Source organism: Lampetra fluviatilis, chromosome 2, assembly GCF_964198595.1.
Source record: "Lampetra fluviatilis chromosome 2, kcLamFluv1.1, whole genome shotgun sequence".
Classification (NCBI taxonomy): domain Eukaryota; kingdom Metazoa; phylum Chordata; class Hyperoartia; order Petromyzontiformes; family Petromyzontidae; genus Lampetra; species Lampetra fluviatilis.
The window spans coordinates 9128255-9148046 of NC_136276.1; the positions used below are offsets into that span (position 1 = coordinate 9128255).

The 19792-nt window shown below is 43.6% G+C and overlaps 1 protein-coding gene across 4 annotated transcripts in view; it reads left to right on the plus strand.

The window, feature by feature from the left end:
- LOC144941816 (thrombospondin type-1 domain-containing protein 7A-like) overlaps nt 1–10980 on the plus strand; it is a 233921-nt gene extending 222941 nt beyond the window's left edge. For 3 of the 4 annotated variants that reach the window (XM_078868309.1, XM_078868287.1, XM_078868296.1), the window contains exons 28-29: nt 3155–3242; nt 4847–10980. In XM_078868309.1, the coding sequence (XP_078724435.1) occupies nt 3155–3242; nt 4847–4940 (182 nt within the window). In that variant the 3' untranslated portion in view covers nt 4941–10980. The remainder of the gene's footprint in view (nt 1–3154; nt 3243–4846) is intronic. The other variant, XR_013639273.1, reaches the window with a different exon arrangement.
- The last annotated feature ends 8812 nt before the right edge of the window (nt 10981–19792 follow it).

The following is a 19792-nucleotide window of genomic DNA, read 5'->3' on the forward strand; positions in this document are numbered from 1 at the left end:
CTTGGGTGAGAAGCACCATTTTCCATCGGTTCCCGTGTCTGTAAATTGAGGCTGTGGTTGAACGAGTAACGGCATCTCTACTGAAACTCGTCTCGTTCCTGGCCGTAGGGAAACCTTTTATTCGCAGCTCCACGCTGGAGGATTGTGCAGCATATGAAGGGTCTGGGGCAAAGTGCACAAGGTGCCCAAATCCTGATGGCAGGGTGCTTTGGTGTTTACTTGTGGTTGGTCGGAATGAGCGTTGCTGGGTTGGTGCTGCAAAGGCATATGTTCAATGGGTATGCTCTGCGGTTAATCTTTGGCGGTTATCCGTGCGGGCACCTGGAAATATCCTCTCTCTTGCCAATGACAGTCATTTTCCCTTCACCTCGGCTGAGCTTTGTAGGCTGTGAGTTTAGATAGCTGCTTTTTTTCCTATTTTCAAATACATCACTTGGAAAATCCCTTGAGAATGGAATATCTCATTTGGAAGGGTGACCAGGGTGTCACTTGCTGCATTGCCCTGGGAGTGGAGAGATCGTGAAGGGAGATGCACCGACCACTCGTCTGGATACTCTGTGAGTGAGAACCAGAAAAGGGAATATGGTAGCATTCTAAAGCAGACTCGTTTTGTCGGTTAAAAGTGCTACTGTGGAGAAGGCCCTAGGGTCATCTACAGGCCAATTGGCTGCGTTTGATCGACTGTTACTGTCGAGACATGGGGCGAGGAAGGGAGGTCGCTTTGAGGGTTTGCTGGGAGGGTCGCTAGGGGTTGGTACCTGAGCGTGGAAGGTGCTACGCGCTGTCTCTGCATAATGAAAATGTGATGCACTTTGCAAGTCAGGCGACTTTTGTTTGGAAGCGCTTTTATATACATTTGTAGCCGTCCGATCGAATGTCTAAATAACTTTCATTCAGGTAATGGTACTTACTCAAATTAAAAGTAAATTGCAAATCTGATATATATGTCATTTAAATGAAATCGGTAATTATTTTGGTCTGTTGGCAACTCAAAGCCTAGAAAAGTCAAACTTATACGGCACTAATTCCTGGTCAAAGCTTTTCCCATTACTACTGTGAGGCAAATTCCATTTACATTAAAATCCCATCATTACTGGTTTTTCCCATTTGCACTTCACCTCTCCCCTATCTTCACTTTCATTCTCTCTTACTTTGCAATGCGGTTTTTAAGATTATCTAGCAAATGTCTGGTGTCTGATTTCTAATACAGATTAATGAATATACCTATTATGAGGTTATCACTGAATTTGCAGGCCTGTCAATTTACTTGAAGATGTGTTTCTCACAAATGCATGATGTTGAAAAGACATTTAATTTTTCTTATATATTCATGAAATATTCATGTCCCTACTCTGTATCAGACTGTTCACACATATAATGAATTTAATATTGCTTACTTTAGCAAATTGACGTACATTTTTTTAAATTCAGATATATAGTGCTGCAGCTCACACAAGATAAGTTTTTTTTTTATATACAAAGGATATTCAAATGTTGTCTATACTGCTGATGGACAATATCAAGGTTATGTCAACACTTTTCAATATATTAATTTCAGTCACTCCAGTCTTGCAACCCATTCTCATGTTTTAATAACCTCGGCCTCAAATTTCCTTTTCGAGAAAATTGCACGGTGCGCTGAACACGATGTGAATGCGACCTTCTGTTTCAATAACGTACGCGTCGGGTAGGATGTGAGTCGGCATTTCTCGTTTGCAGCCTTACAGGCGATCAATTGATCGCGACTCCACCGGGCACCACTTCCCTGTTGTTTGTGCTGTGCCTCTCTCGTGAATGTGGCCCATGACCAACCTGGACAGGTAGGGCAGTAAATCACAGCCCTATTGGACTCATTGTTGAGACTTTATACATTGCATTGAGTTCTCTGTTGAGACCTACATTCCATTAGGCATTAAATTACACGCCTGAAATCACTGCAAATTCATTGTCCAGGGACCCAGTACGCAGACAAAATTTTAACTTTTTTTTCTCCCCTCGCCAGCTATCACTTTACTTTCCAAAGTAAAATGCTTCTCAAAAATAAAACGTACAAATCTAAAACAGTGAAATGCATGCAATATTTCTTGCTACTGCTTTCGTTTTTAGTTTGTTTGTGGGTACTTAGTAGTTTTGAAAAGAACGTGTTTCGTCAGTGCATGTCATCTGCTTATGCCGCACAGAGCATAAACAAATGCACAGTGACAAGGAAAATGTAACCACAGCAAGGTGGACGCTTGGACTAGTACACTGCGAGACAATGGTAGAGGGATTAGAGAGCATAGCGCGTTATAGACATCACATTGACTCACAGGAAACGTGCGTGAGCTGGGGCAGAGCACCTCACGAGAAGGGATGATGGCCCTCGGCTGAGATAAAACAATGGCGTGCGGCCAAAGGAGGGAACATGCCCGAGAGGATGTCCATCGTGAAAATTGAGCAATGACATGAGCCTGTGCGTCGGAGGCAGGAGCTACAATGGGATATTGCACCGTGAGAAATGACGATGGCTTGGCGAGCCCTTCATCCAGCAGTGGATATATCATGGGTGCTGATTATGGGTTCACTGGGCTAGTGTATATTTTAATAAGTTTGTGGCGGGGGCAGGGGGGGGGGGGTTTCTTACATTATGAATAGTGACATAAACATGATACAAGCTCAGGTTGACTTCAGTGGTGCGCAGGGAAAAAGACATCATTGATGTTGTCTCATGATGTGGACGGTCAATAGAGCCAGAGTGCCGTGATTAATGTGTTCTGCCTTCGCAGGTGCACCAGTTTTCCTGCGCCCGGAATAATGCGCCCATTTCTGCATAAATGACTGTATATCAGCGAGCTGGTTGTGAAATAGTGTCATAAAATTCGAATGCTCTACCGTTTGTGCCTCAACTGGCATCCCTTTTAAAATTGCCTCGTCGTACGGAAACGAGGCTTGTTTTTCACGGTCGAGCAAACGCTCACCGAGTGTTTCGGAGACACACGCAACACTCTGGAGGACCCTAACCGTTAAAATGTTTTGCCGTTATGGATTTTCTGATTTCGCGTCTCCATCTGCCCTTCCTGTTTGGAACACGTTCTACATTTTATTTGACAGCGAATCCTTGTCTACTTTCCCCGCGCCTGTTTCTTTTCTCGTTCCCCTTGTCCTGTCGGAACAGATGGCAAGCTCAAAGTGTGGGTTTACGGTGTGTCGGCGGCGGCGTGTGTACTCCTCATCTTCATCGTCTCCATGATATATCTCGCCTGGTAAAGTATAATAATAATTATTATTATCATTACTACTAAAGCATGCACGGTGCAGTAAATACACAGCGAGTAGCCGTGTAATGATGTTTCGATTCTTCAATCAAAATTGATTCTTATGCTCGCGACACGTGCAGAAAATTGTGCGAGTAAGTATCGATTATTTGCAATTCCTATATCTTGTACGTACAGTAATGAGTTTACGTGAACCATTCGGCCGCGAGAGGCACCACCTTCGCCACAACATAAAAACTAAATTGATTCTTAAATCAAATCGTGACCCTAGATTGTGACAATTCATTGAATAATGAGGGGAGGGGTGGGGTGGAAGGAATCGTTACATGTCTATTTTTGAGGGGTTACTGTTGCAAGATACAGTAATAGAAAACGTAGGGAAGTGGCGGTGCAGTTGTTGGCGTGTTGCACTATGAACCCAGCAAACCTCAGTTTGATTCCCGACCTCGGCGACAATGAGCGGCGAGAGATATCTCAGCTGGTTCCTCGCCACCCCCCTCCCCCCTTCACCAACCTGCAGTGACCAGCGTGGTGAAGTATGGTCAAACAATGCCCATGAAGGACAGTGTAAGGAGGTCTTCATCCAGCAGTGGTTTGACAATGGACTATCAAATATCATCTCAAATATAAAACGTATGAAGGTGTTACTTTTGAAATCCCATTTTTTTTAGCTCCTCAAATTTACATGTGTAAGCCAAGAGGCCACCTTCTGTTAGCTTGAGCATTAATAACACGCTCTTATAAAATATTGTGTTGTTTGTGGAAACTAAGAATTCAAATCGCGCCGTTAAGGAGTGGCGATAGCTATAATTAGTGTGGAGGTGCCCTGGGACTGCGAGATGATCAATACTCACCCGTGGATTCTTCTTTCATTAGCGTTTGTGCAGAATAATTTGTCAGCATGAAGGATGCAATTAGCTACATCCTCCCTGCGGGCTGAGAGTTGAGACACGGGGGAGGGATTGATTTGGAGCCAACGTGAGCCCAGGAGATACTAAAGTGCTAGACCCAATCGCTCTGAAATTGCGCATTGATTTTTGGACCTTAAAATAAATATCAAGGGTTCATATGAGTTATTTTTTTAAGTGTGACATCGTTTTCTGCTTGAAAAAATTGAATGCCTCGTAAGTCGGATTCGGCAACAATTAGGTGTCTAACGATGCATCAAGTCGTCGAATTGTGTCCGTTGAGAATGTGTGAACGACAAAACAAATGAGTCGGTAAAACGGAGCAACAAAAATCTATTGGTGAATTGAATTTTTAATTGCCCCAGGGGTTGGGGGGGGGTGGAGGGCGGCTGAGGGGGGTGGGAATTGAAGGGCACGGTGTGGTGAATTGTAACAATAATAGTAACGCTCGCATAACACTGTGTGCTTACTGGCAGCAACAGTGTTGTTTGGGATTGAGTTCCCGTTGCTGTGTTTACGATTCACCTGCTTGCACGGGTGAAGAGCGCAGAGGGCCCATTACGACCGTTTCTTTTCAAAACTCAGCTTCAACCTTGCTTCGTTGTTTTGCCTCCCATTTAAATCGAACGCTTGTGTAACTCGATTGAACATTCCGTCTGCCGTCCCTCCAATTCCCCTTCCAAGCAAACGACCGAAGCGGCCCATACGCAGGCCGGTGAAGCGCCCCTCTCCGAGGAGGCCGGTCACCCTCGCGTACGACGGTGACATCGACCTCTAGGAAGCGGCGACCCCCTCGTCTGGGCAGGGTCGGCGCAACCAGCGAGCGGATTCCACGGTTCGTTGTCGGGGTTTTTGTTGTTGTTGTTGTGTCCAGTGGACTGAACCACACAAACTTTTATGGCTAGACAATCATCTGCTTTTTTGGACCTTGTGGAAAATATGTACATACCGTGTAAAGACTTACACTTGGTGTATGTATACATACAAAAATAAGTTACATAATGAGATAAGACCAACATAATTCTGATTCATGCAAGCTCTTCTGTGGGTATCAGCACACACGCTGCACTACAGAGTGCATTTTGGATGCAAAAGCAACGTGCCTGTATCAGACAAAGGAAGCAACTCGTCCACCACTTGAGAGACCTTTGTGTAAATGGTGAAAACCATGAGGAGGAACATCGTCGACATTGGCAGCCAAGAGAGCAAGAACCATGACAGTGGATGGCCAGAGCAGTGATGCAGCAGTCAAATCAGAAGACGTGGAATCCGGCAGAATTTAATCAGTCAAATATGGATGAGTATAGAATCCAAAGTAATTTTACCAGTCAAAGTGGAAGACATGGAATCCATCACAGTGGAATCAGTCAAATCAAGACAAGTGTAGGATCCAAAAGCATTTTACCAGTCAAATCAGGACAATTGTGGAATATGGATGTGTGCTTTTATGTTTTTTCCTCTCTTGCCATCGGGATATTGTTTTTGGGATCTTTGACTAAAAGACCAGCCTCTCTACAACAACGTTAGTTTTTTTACAAAGCTACACAAGGTTGAAAAAAATTATGCTACCAGCCCATAGATCGCTGCATAAGAGTGAATGCATATTCACGGCTGATGCCATTAAGGCGGCCAATGAAAGTTGCATCAAATGGTGGATTATGTAAAATCAGTTGAGCTTCAAAAGAGAACATGATGCCAAAATATGTAAGGCACTTAATTGACGGAGTGGAACAATGTTTATGCAGAACTCATCACAGCTTTCAACAAGCAGGATGCCACTACACCAAGCCATCCTCCGGAACACAGAAGCTGGACACTACATCATGAGTTGTTGTATACATGCAGAAGAAAAAGAATCAGCTCTAAAAATGACCGGACTTCACCCACACCCACATTAATGAACAATAATTTTTGCCGATCTGTTTTATGTTTTTTGCTGCAAATGAATTGCGTTCTGCATTTGATAATAATAATAACTGTCTTAACAATCCGTGGTCCTGCACAAGCGGAGCATGGATGTTGTTTCTCTATTACCTTTTTTTGTACCCGGCGCTATAAATTCATTGCACTGTCTATTGACTCTAAAGCGTAGCAATTTTACAGCCTAGAGAACACATGCACAACTTCTACAATGTTAAACGTGAAACCTGCGCTCCTGTCCTGTGCTGAAGCACATTGTTGTTGTAAATGGGGGGGGGAGGTGTATTTGTTATTAACGGGGAGTCGCAATTACATAACTGTACTCTGCGTATAGTCATTTGGATGTGGTTCGTGTCAGGCGATTTATTTATGGACAAGAGAATTGGAACCGGTGATTGCATGCAGAGGCAATCGGGCTGAGTTGCGACGAGACCCAATCACATGGTGCTTTTTGTGTTTGGTCAAGTAAAAGAGAAAAAAGCCTTCGTGTGAGACGTTGCCTGGCCTGACCTGGGTAAGGATAACTATTTGCACTATGTTATGGGCACACACACTTTTCCATCATCGTCCTGATAATGAAATGCGTCTCGCACGAGGCTCTGGGTAGAAGCCGTTACTCCTGGGACTCCGTGAAAATAGACACGTGGAGCGATGTCCTTTTGCCATGGCGTTGTGGGAAAAAAAGCCTTTATATCATTGTTTAAAGCTGTGGGGGGGGGGGGGGTTTGCCGAGCAGAAAAAAAATAAGGTGATAATGTTTTACTTTACGTACTTGATTGTGTAACTACTGTGTTGTGTCGACATGCTGTTGAATTTCGAAGGGTATCCTTGCAAAGCGGGTGTTCGCGGAAAATTCGTACAATACAGCGCTATGTAACAACAATGTAAAGGTTTTGTTTTGTAACGAACTTTGCATTTTGTTTCCGAAACGTTTCTTTTCTTTAACAAACGGTGGCATTATGACAAAGAACTAAGCAAAGTATTCGTATAAATATAATGCTTGTGTACAGTCATTTGAATTCATGATTTCTTATATTTAAATAGCGTAAGGGATTTGGAAGGATTACATGTGCACTGACTTGTCAAATACTTAATTTACATTGTGTGTTACAAGGTAACCTGTATATCTGTATTTAATGTAAAGATGATAATAATTACAAAAGCCAATAGCGAAATCTTTAACTGCCATGGAGTGTAATAGGTGATAGTTAAACATGTTCAAACTGCCTATGGAATTTGTTGAGTGTATGAGTCTCGCTGTATTTCACTGTGTATACGTCGGCATATTGTGGATGCACACTGCATTAACCGGGCATGCAACAATGCATCAATTAAACATTTGTTTTGTTGTTTATAGATTATGATCGCAAAAAAACACGCATTGACATAGGATGGTTTCTTTACGATGATGCAACGTATATGCAAATTTAAATGTGTAATCTTACATTTAGTCTAATAGCGCAAACTAAGCTATATAAGGGAGTCGCAGAACAAATGAAAACGATCGAGACACAATGCAAACGAAACTAATAACGAGACAAAATCCATTTTTCATTTGCATCGTGACCCTGAAGCTATTTTTCACAGATGTCCAGTAGGGGCAGGTCAGAAAGTTACAACAACAAACGATACAAAAACACGATAGGAGTGCAAAGTATAGAAAAGGTAACCAAATAAACAAAGAAATATATACTAAAAATACACTATTCTTGGTTATAATAATAATTGGTTTCTTACCCTTTTATCTGGCAACAAAACTGACACCTTTTTTTACAAGGAGTCATGTTTGCATTGACCACAATACCTGCAGTCGGAATGCAAACAAAAACACAACTCTGATAATGTATGCACTGCCCTTGAAATTGATTGGTCCACACCGGAGACAGCTTTTCTTAGAGCCTAGTCTCACATGGTGTTGGACCAGGTTCTTTCGGTAAAGTCAAGTAGAAGGGAAATAATAAAATGATACAAATTTAACAATTTTTTCCCCATATAGCCGTGACATAGTTTTGGTGCAAGTGCTGTTAGCGATCACCTTTGAAGGCCAGCACGGCACACGAGGGAGTGGGTGTTCAGCACCACGCCCGGCTGCCTTTGTCTCCCGAGTGATGATTACACACCGAACCAGGACCTCATTTGATGCTGAGTCGACTTAGGATAGGCCCAGGACTGGTTTAGATAATCGTCACTGGTGTTGGCCGTGAGAGGGAATCGAACTCGGATCGCTGGATTCGTAGCGTAGTGTGATAACTGCTACACCACCACTCCCCACAACTAAAGACGTACATTATCACTAACGTTTAAATTCTATCAAACTTTTTTTTTGCGAAATTATAATAATGTGTCACTCATTACGACTTGTATGCGACAAATTGTATATCAATGAGCTCTCCCTCGATTAATGAAAGGACACTGGATAGAATTTAATCATGCATATTTTAAGCTCCCCAGACACTTTCCCGACAACAATTTGAGGAGTCAATTACACATGGGTCACACTTTCAATTTCAAACAAGAAAATGCGAATTGTATCTGCTGTATTGCAAAAAGGCCTATCCCAAGCCCATTAATGCCGGAGCGTGTGTTGGCTTATTTGGGCCAGGGTTTTTCAACGACATTGTCTGGTGGACCACAAAATAAAATTGGCACATCTGACAGGCCACGTGAAGGTCATGTCATTACGTCACTTGGCTTCGTGACAATGTCTGTATATGACCTCTTTATCTGTCCCTCGAGTGTCCAGGTCTCATTTACCTTGCTTATCGTGGTTTCATATCACGAGTCATTATCTATTGTCAATACCTCTCAAATTTCGAGATGTTTATCTCTCTTTCATCTCAATAACCGGTATCCCTTTATGTATCAGTGAGCCATATATCTTGGCGGGCTACTGCCAACGGCCTTCACGGGGCCACATGTGACCCGCGGGCCACGAGTTGAAGAACCCTGATTTGGACAAAATCACCCCATGGTTACCCCAGTTCTCTTGCAGTCACTGCTTATCTGAGCTTTGAACGTTGTGGCTAATCTATGTATTACTGGGCAAACAAGAGTCTGGGTGTAAAACAAAAAAACATGCTTCGAATTGATCAAAAATAGGAATATGTGTTGAACATTATACAGTGTATAATGGATAAATATACACTAGTATTGAGGAAAAAAACTAAGTCAAGGTGGAATTTCTTCAGTTTCACAAAGTCCATGCAAGAGCAGCATGATACATTTAAATGAGTGGCATCAGTGAATGTTTGTCTGAATCCGTGATGAATAGGAGGGGATAAGTGCTCACAGTATTTGATCAATTTAAACAACTTAAAATGATGCATTGTTATTCACGTCTACGCTCACACGAAAGCAGTTGCATGTTATTTCAGATTAAAAGTGGCGGATCTGACGAGGTACCGCAGTTGTTGGAGCATACAGGTCCACAATTGGAAGGCTCCCGAATTGAAATCATGATTGATAAATTATCACTTTATCAGAAATCCATATTGGTTGTCTTATGGAATTACTCACTCCCACCATAGGAATGTGGAATTTCCACCACTGGCGTTGGGCTGTAAACATGATATGAGTGCCATCCCATAACCAATTCAGCAGGAAAGCATTCGACTTATTGGCTTTGAGTGACAGCCACTGCATAGGTGTTCGCAGTTGTGCTGTCTATCTCTGATGTGTTTTCAGGTTGTGCCACGTGTTCTTCTGGATTATGTCCGATGTTTTGCTTCATGTATTGGGAGCTTCTTTCAGAATTCAGTTCCTGAAGAAGAGCCCACCACGTGGCGCGAAACGTCGGATATCGTCCTGTACAACACGCAGTACAACCATAAAACACATCAATATAACTCACGAGTGAGGAGCTTCACAGATTTTAAAATAACTATAATGTTGACAGCGTGCCCAAGTGTCCGCATGAAACGGTTGACCTTCGAGGAACCTCCATTAGTGTTATGGGACTCTCAACTGGGTCCAGTCGAGAGTCTCATACAAGTGCATCTCTAACTTGGTAAACATCTCACCATGTTTCGATTTAAAGCTTTCGTGACTGCAGGGATTCATCTTCTTGGTTCTTTCGGTAAAGTCACGTAGAATGGAAATAATAAAAGAATAAAATAAAACATTAAATAATTCTCACGACGTTTCGGCCACAACGCAAGCAGCCGTCCTCAGGTGAAGACCAGGTCTTTCGGGGAGACAGCGTCTGAATGAAACAGCACCATGCTTGGAGCGTATATTTAAGCTGGATTGGAAGGGGGGGAGGGCGCCTTGACAAAATAATTTGCATATCAAGAGGAATTTAGCATATTTTGAAATGCAAATTCCTTTGTCAAGGCGCCCTTCCAACCCAGCTTAAATATACGCTCCAAGCATGGTGCTGTTTCATTCAGACGCTGTCTCCCCGACAGACCTGGTCTTCACCTGAGGACGGCTGCTTGCGTTGTGGCCGAAACGTCGTGAGAATTATTTTATTATGTTTTATTTTATTATTTTATTATTTCCATTCTACGTGACTTTACCGAAAGAACCAAGAAGATAATCTCACCACGTGTTTAGATGTAGATCTCTGATCCGGGAACACTGTCTCATCCTTTGCGAGTGCATTGCAAATGTTATGCTGCCAATTACATTTGAAAAATGCCACCTTCAGAACTGTGGTGCCATTTGGTATGAACAATGTAATAAATTAATGCTGTGAGAAGCATGATTACAGTTGAGTCAACAATGAAAAAGAAGAAAAAATTACGGCGTGTGACATCAAAAAATTTAATAAAAATGCGCGGGTAAGTGCTACTTATTCAAAGGACATTGTGTAAATGTGTTGTGACAGCACAGGGACATCTGTTTATCAAGCATTGTTGGGATCTTCTCCGTTACGTCGTATAAATTCCCAAAACATTTACATCTCCGCTGCGCAGTGGCTTGATATTTGTATGTTTAAAGCCTCCATAGGCTTCGTGCAGTTTCAATGTATGCTGCCTCTCCGCAATGATGATGCCAATACAAATAGCTGATTTTCACGCAACCACCAGAGATGGCATTACAGCAATAACACCGCCTCAAAGACTCTCGACGCAGAAGATCCCTGTCTTCAATCTTCCGCAAAGCTTATGGGCAACCATAATTGTTAAAACACTCTCCCGCGTGCAACTATGGTCACCCAGAAGATACCCGATTCACAAATGCGAAGGAGGCATCATCACAGTGATACACTCCACTACTGACGCATTGTGGCACGACCACCTCAACGCTTACACTGGTCACACTTTTTCTGGCATGAGGTATTCCAACGGTATTAAGGTAATGTTGGGGTGCTGATTCCAAATCTGGCATCAGTTTTTGTCTATCACATCAGGTTTTTGAGATATCAAATATTGCATTTTCAATCAAAACTGCAGAAGAAAAATATTCAATAAATGTGGATATCTACATAAAATGATACTATAAACACACTAACCTAAAAATACAGCACCATATTTTAACACTAAAGCAGTCACTGACTCGCAACAACTTACAATCATAAGTGACAGAGTTAATTTCTGGTAAAATCAATGAAAATGGAGTATGCCGATAGCATAAAATGAGATGTGATAGAGCAAATCTGAGATCAGATTTTGAATCAGCACCCTGAAATTAGTCTTAAACAGCTGCATAAGTCCAGGCCAGAAAAAAATGTTTTTTTTTTGTTGACCAGTGTTATATGTCGTCGTTGGTCTACATTACAACATCAGCCATACGAAGAAGATGACTGCAATAATCTGTATCCATGTGAAACCCCATTTGGTTGTCTGGAGTTTCTCTTGGCGCTCCTGTTTCCTCTTCCAAGGTAAACACTTTTAATGGAATTTACCAAACATCAAAATGCTAAATCCTCCGCAGTCTTCAAAATCCTCCAGGGTTTATTGAATAAATAAACTAACATTATTACTCCTACTTCCATGACGTGAACCTGTAAATTGGTTTTAAGCTCGCTGAGCATCAATTCCACCTGTTTTGAGTTGGTATAAGAAGAACATAGAAATAGTTTTAGTGTAGAAAAATAAAGGGTGAAGCAATGCATTAAAGGCCACAGGGAGTTGAGTTCAATTTCTGGCTACAGCTAGCATCAGTCGAGAGTGACACTTGAACCCGTCATGTACACCCTGCTAACAATTCACCAACCCGCACCTACGATTAACGCGGCTGGCTACGTACAGTGCGAGAGAAGCTCAACATAAAAAACATACGACCAGCGTGGTGAAGTATGGTCAATTGTCACCCCCGACCGACACGGCATGGGTGAGGCCCTTCGTATAGCAGTGGTTTGGAAAAGAGCTGTGATAAAAAACGCAAAGACAGGACATCGGCTTTGACACAATTTGTGCAATGTTACTATTCCCCCCTAAAAAAATCGATTGCGTACAATTTCACCGCACGCGCGCGCATTTTGTCTATAATTTGCAGCCTCTATATATTTTTTTTTGTTTGGGACCGGCCGAAGATTTGTAGAGCCACGTTTGCACTTCGTGTTTGTCCGAGCTGTTTGGACAGAGGTCGCCGCGACCCCTGTGGGAAACGCGGCTCTTATCGCTCGAATCAAAAAAAAATCCTCTGGCACAAACAAGAGGCCGATCCGACCAGACTCGCGGGGACGCGCGCGGACAGCGCAGAAGGAACGAGAGAAGATCCCCGCTCCGACCACGAAGGGCCAACCCGACTACCGCCGGTATTGATTTCACCGCGCTGCGTAGTATGCCATCAGAGCGTCTTCAGATATTCTACGGATGATAAGACGCAATTTCCACTGCCCCCCCCCCCTTCTCTCTGTATTTTAAAAGCAAAAGTTTGAGGTTCCGTCAAACAATCCGGCAGGTGTGTGTGTGTGTGTGAGAGACCGAGAGAGAGTGACCAGCTTTGCATAACTTTCTTTTCACTGGGCGCACGTGTGGACCGCGTCTTACTTTCCGGTGCGGATTATGATGCGTATTCCGTGGCAATGCGCAACCGTAGGAGCAGCAGCAACAGCACAACCACCCGAGCGAATTGCGTCGTGTCGGCGCGTATTTTGAAGATCGGTCGCGCGATTTATCAACGGGGCCAGGTGGTTCTGCAGCGTGTATGCGAGGCAAGGCGGTAGGCGAATAATTCACGCTCGTGCGGTTAAACGCTTCGATCCGGCGCGTAACGCCGTCGTGTCGGACGCAGAGCGTGGGGGGTTGGTGGTTTCCGTGGTGGTGGTGACGGTGGTGATGCCCCACTCGCTCCGCACTCGCGATGGAGATGAACGGCGTGGGCGCGCCGCGCGTTCCCATCGCGTGCAATCTGGCGCAGGTCAGAGCAGGCGAGCGCGCTCTCTCTCTCTCTGTCCGTAATTGGTTCATCTCCTCGAGGGACGCGCTGATCTATCGGCGCCCGCTCAGCCTCATTTAAAGGGGCTGATGCCATAGCCCCCGCCACGATCGAGAGTTATAGAGAACCATATAGACTCGCGTGCGGAGCGCATGTGCGTGCGTGGTGGTGGTGATGGTGGCGGCATTTGTTTCAACAGTCTGTTAAACGCTATACGGGGAATCTTTGTCTTTGGTTGTGGGGAGCGGTAGTGTTTCGTGGTTAGCGCTCTGTGCTACGAACCCGGCGACGCGAATTCGATTCGCGCTCAAGGACAAAATCGGTGACGAATATCAAAATCGGTCCTGAGCCTCCCCTAGGGCGACTCTGCCTTAAATGAGTAGCTGGTGCGGAACGTAAGCATCAGCACTGGGGAGACAAAGGCGTCCGGGTATGGTGTTGGCCACCCACCCCCGTCGTGTGCCGTACCGCCCTTAATAGGAGCTCGCTAACAGCGCTTGCTTCATCCATACGGGGAGGCGCTTTTCATGTCCCAACAGCGCAAAAGGTGATTTTATTATTTAACCGAAATATCGTCCCATTTGCAAGAGCGACTTGGGTCACCAAACGACAAAGAGGAAGAAACCCCCCTAAATAAGTAAGGAAAACAAAACAAAATGACCGCAACATATAATATCTCAATAGTGAATACATATTACGCATCAATCGTAATTTAATATATCAATAGTAAATAAATAACAACACGCTGCATCAGTTTCGGTCAAATTACACTTTCGTCGTCAAATCAAGTAAATTGTTGCGCAACCTAGGATATACTACACATATATTTGCGGGTAAAGTAATAGAGTATGGAGGTAGACATTTGCATAATAATTATTGAGATGGAGGCGTAACGAGCGACAGCTTTGAAGCGAAAAACAAAATCCCAAATCCGGCCAGGTGGCTACAGCGGCACGGCGAACGGCACGGGGAATTCAGTTCCCGGTTGGGGGGTGGGGGGGGATAAACTCAACCCATTATCACTCCAGGTTTCATCAATACGAGTACCACGTTGCAGGGAAGACAGCAGTGGTTGTCCTTTGGATAAACTCGCCCCAACCCCCCCCCCCATCGTAATGGGAATGAGGAATTTCCACCACTGGCTCAGAGCTGCAAGCAAACATGAGATGAGCACCACCTTAATGCTCATTTGAGCAAGAAATTACTTTAACTTTATTTCATCAACTCCCCGCCATTCCAGAGAAGAATGGATAATTAGTCCATTGGCGCAGAGATGTCAGTTCCACCTCATATGGCAAGACGTTAAGGCCACCAGTGTCTTTATGTGGGCGATAGAAGTGAATTATTTCAAAGCCTGTTTTATATGAGTACATTACTGCATGGTTCACTTTAATTGGCCGTATAAATAAATCTGTACCAATAAAGTTTTGCCACCTCCGGCTGGTGCTAATTTCTACTCTTCCACGGACTAAAGTGTGTATCTATCACACAGTTTACGTGCGGCAGGTGACAGCATGGCAACTTGCAGATCGGGATTTGTTGATTCGCCGTGGTAGCGAGACGTTAACTACGTTTCCTGGTATACAGGTGGTCGTGGGTTCGATTCGGACCCTTACGCCTGTATATTTGGAGTTTGCATGTTCTCCGCGTGGTCGAGTGTATTTTTCTCCGGGTTCTCTGGGTTTTGCTCCACATTTAGAAACATGCGTTTAGAGTATTCTATTCTTAGGTTTTTTCGGTAAAGTCACGTAGGTAAAACATCAAAATTAATGAAAATAAAATAAAACAAAAATCACGACGTTTCGGAGGCAACACAAGTCTCCGTCATCAGGTGGGACCGTCACAGCCGAATTAGCTGCATCAAGTGAAACGTCGTGATTTTTGTTTTATTTTATTTTCATTAATTTTGATGTTTTACCTACGTGACTTTACCGAAAAAACCTAAGAATATGATTCCTTGCAGTCACGAAAGCTTCAAATCTAGAATTAATGCGTTTAGAGTATTTAGCTGTTAGAAACTTCCACGTGATAAGCCACTTCATTGGGCAATCATATGTGGCCAGGTCGCTTCTGAAAAAGACCTATATAGTTCAGTAGACTTTACCTCGTAAAATAATACTTTTCGTTTTTTGTTACTCCGACAACCATTTCAACATGCTAATGGAACTGTTATATCATAATCAGCCTTGGTAAATCCACTGCTAGATGAAGGCCTCTCCAAGCCACCGCCATCTCTAACGATCCTCACACCGCCGCATGAGATTATTTCATCACTCCATTTCTTCAGTGGATTCCCTCTTCTACGCACTCTTATATTTGTAGTTCTATATTGTAGAGTGAAATGCTCTACCATTAAAACAATACTGACACTTTTTTTTTTTCTCGAGGTAGAGATCATTGTAAATCTGTCATTCTTCCCGGGACATGGAAAATCCAGGTTTTTTTTTCAGTTGCGTAAAAAAATACAGCGCTCAAGTCAACGCAGTTGCATGTATTTATCCCGCATCCTTGAAGTATGATTCTCTCTTGCATGACACGTCCTGCAATTCGTACCTTGAATCCATGGCGGTGTGTTAAAGATCGAGCCTCACTGACGGATATTGCTGTTCGCTAACTGCCTCGGGACCTGGCCTTCTATTTACAGGGAACAGGGTCTCTTAAATGGGCGCTTTCAACGATTGAAATAATGGGAGGAATCAACCGCTCTGCTCTGCCTCTCTCTCTCTCAAGTGATTGCTCATCAATTGGTGGGCCATGATTGGTGATGTCCATGATTCAAACGGCCACGCGACGTCCGCATCAGAGGCCCTGTAAAAACACGCGTGCTCATTGATAAAGAGAAATCGGTCTGTTTACATTGACGTGTACCTCTGACTGCAATCGATGAATTCTTATAGAGCGCCAATACATAAACACGTCAACTGAGCCCCGTGCAAGGCTTTGGGAATGCAGTGCACGTGTTTACTTTTGGAGTGATGTAATGAACACACGAGACAAAAGGAATGATTCATTCCTTTTGCCTCGTGTGTATTTATCACGACGTTTGTCTCACGTTTGCACATTTGTTTCACGTTTGTACAATAAGGGGTTATTACTCACGTCTGTAATAATTGTGGGTGCATTCGCTTGAGTATAATAATCGGCTGTAGCCAATCAATTTAATTTCCCCCACGCCCCCGCTCAACCGCACCGCAGCTCAACATATTTATCTTTCTGCTTCATACCTCGCACTGTTCCACTTTGGGATTCCCTCCCACACTCTTTTGCCAATGTCTTATGACCTCACTCAATTCAATAAATGTATTCACTCTAATCTCTTAATCCTTCATTAGTGCTGTTTGTTGCTGGCTGCTTGGCATCATCTGGCACTGTGCTCAGCAACTCTGATTTTGTTTTTAATCCAACCGACTCCCCCCAACCGCCACCCATCATCTCCAGTATGAACGACTCCGTAACCATCAACATTTTGTGAAAGAGACCCGTCGGCCGAAACGTCGAGATCGCTCTTTCCTATCAGTGGCCGAAGACATCTGTTATTGTTGTTTATATTTACCTGTTATCCTTTTTTGGAAACGTTCATTACAGCAGCGACGCACCTTGCGTTGAGATGACGTTGACCATCAAGTGAGATATTGCATCAACTCGTCATAATAGCTGAGGGGTTAAGCTAAGGATATGGCCAAATCCTTGCACTTTGGATTAAACATGCTCAAACTCTGCATACATATTCATTGGTTTGACCTGAACAAATGTCTGATATGAAACCACCATAGAAGCGACTCCTGGTGGCCGAACGAGGAATATTTATTCTGCGTTACATTTTGCTGAAAAACCCAATTGCATCAAGTGTATCATTAATTGCTCGGAAATTGCTGATGAACATCAAATGCATTTATAACGTATATTTTATGAAAGAGAAATATGTGTTTAGAGTATTTACTAAATACGTTTCCATACCGTTGCTTTATTACATAAACCATATGGTATTAATTCAAACTGTTTAAACGGCATATAAAAAATATCGCAAGATACAATTTCATTATGATCACCGCATATTCCTAATAAATCTAGTATGGTAACTGTGTCACTACCTCGTATATCAACTACGATCCAAAACCTCAAGTCGTGACGCTGGGACAACATACAATCCAAAACCCTCAGTGCTCCTACTAAAGGGAAATAGCTCTGCGGTTTGAATACAGCACCAGAAAGATTTACCGTGCAGCACATGATACGAAAAAACTATACCCAGTAAAATACACCCGTATACGTTACCTTTTCAGTTCACGGTTCATCTTTGCTTACCATCTATAGCGCCTATAGGTAGTAAAATGCTATGGAACGCTCGTCCACGAGATATCAAAATCTCTGAGTCTGGGAACATTTTTTAAATGCGACTTAAAACCTATTTATACGTTTCCGCTAATGAAACTTTTAGTTAACGGAGTAAATTATTCTTAAAATTCATTCATAATATTATTTTCATCCTGAGTGTCTGCTGCTGCTGCTGCTGTGTCCTGTACAGCGCTTTGAGATCCTTGAAGAAAAACGCTATATGAATGTTATTATTATTAATTGTATAGATTTACACCACTAGTTGGCAACCTATCTGGACCCACAGGCCAACCCCTGAACAGAATTTCGCGGACCACCAAACAGTAAGAACTGTCGCGTTTCGTGAACTGCAACAGTTCTGCTGGAGCCCAGGTTGGGAATCACTGCACTACAGCATTCTCTTTTTTCGAGGGCTAAATGTCAAGAGTTTGTTTACCCAATCATCTATCTCGAGTTAATTCTGGTGGCAGTTTCCTGCACGGCTACGCGAAGCAGTGGTACCCATGAGACCGGCATTGCAGCATTCACACTCGCCTCTGTATAACTTATTTACAGCTACCATGCACCATCAGTTCATAGCGCTATGTTATGAGCTTGGAGCACAGAAGTCTCGTTCAATCACCCGATAACTTAATTATGCATGATAGTCACCCAACCAAGCACTATCCAGTCTCAACTCCTGCATGGCGTCGTATCCCGGAATACGGTACCATACAATATCCTGGGAATGTTTAAGCCAAAAAACTATTTCGTTTTACACACGAACACCAGGGTGCACGTCTGGCGTGGTTGAGTTTCATATCCAGAAATGTTTAGTACGGGTCAATTCTTATTAGTACCAAGTTTCAGGCTTTTAATTAAAAGTAAAAAGGCTTTTTGGCGCACCTGCTGCCCCGCCGCCATAACAGCTCACTGAGGTCGGTCATCACAGCCAGGAGAGATTGCATCAAACGGTCATTATTCTTCCTCGACGTCCCCTTGCCTGAACGTGACCCCTGACGCACATCACGTCAGCTGTGTCAGATCCCGCGCATCCAAATGGAAGTCGTTCTGGTTTGTTTTTTTCCCCCAGGACCTCCTGTTTTTTTAGGAAGCTATTTTGGGGAAATCTGTAAGTCTTCCTTGGACAAGAGAAGCCCGGGTTTTTTTGTAATAATAATACACCACTCACCCTAGACAATTCGTTTGCATGCAGGTCTCTTCTATTTTGGTGTTTTTTTCTCCTGATATTTTTCGTGTTTTTCTTTTTTACCTCCGAGGTGGCAACCCTACAAACGGGGCTTCTCCCAGCCTGTGAATTATGTTGCCCTAAACAGACTAGCATGGGAAGGTTGTGAGAATTATATTAAATGCCAAGCATTCATTCTCACCACAATGGACTGGCTTCATCACCCAAAGGTTATAGCTTGTGTTTGAGAAGGACCCTGACATTTTGACACCGTGAGCGGTCTCTTGGCTGAGAAGTGATGTACACGCGTGCCATTTACCTTTGGTGATTATTGGTTGAACCAGACCTACGCATTAATAAAATCATAAACCGAAGGTTATGAGTTCAAGTCTCGATCAGAGTTCGACTCGGCGCTTCATCATCATCCCCGGGACGTATGAAACGAGTACCACTTTGTGGGAGGTCACCAAAAAGGCAGTGCTACGGAGAGCCTGGCCCTGTCGTCAGAATGTGCCATTTGCGGCGCTCTGCTGAAGGATTGCTCACAGAGGTGAGCACCACTGCAAGCTTCTCTGAGGAAGGAGGTCCTGAGACAGAATGTCTGTAATCCAGTCCCTACGTCCGCTTCTGCTACAAAAAGCACATGGTTGAAATGCTGTGCATCCTACAATTCATCATCATCATCATCGGTCATGCTCAATCCACCGCTGGATGAAAGCCTCTACAAGCTGCAGCCACGTCTCACAATCTTGAAACGTGATAGTCCACGCACCAGCTCAATTCATCGCTCCGTCTCCTGGGGGCCATTTCCCGTGGGATGCTTTTTTAGTCCTTGGCTGCCAATCCATATTCTTCTAAAACCAGTCATCGTCCCATCGAGC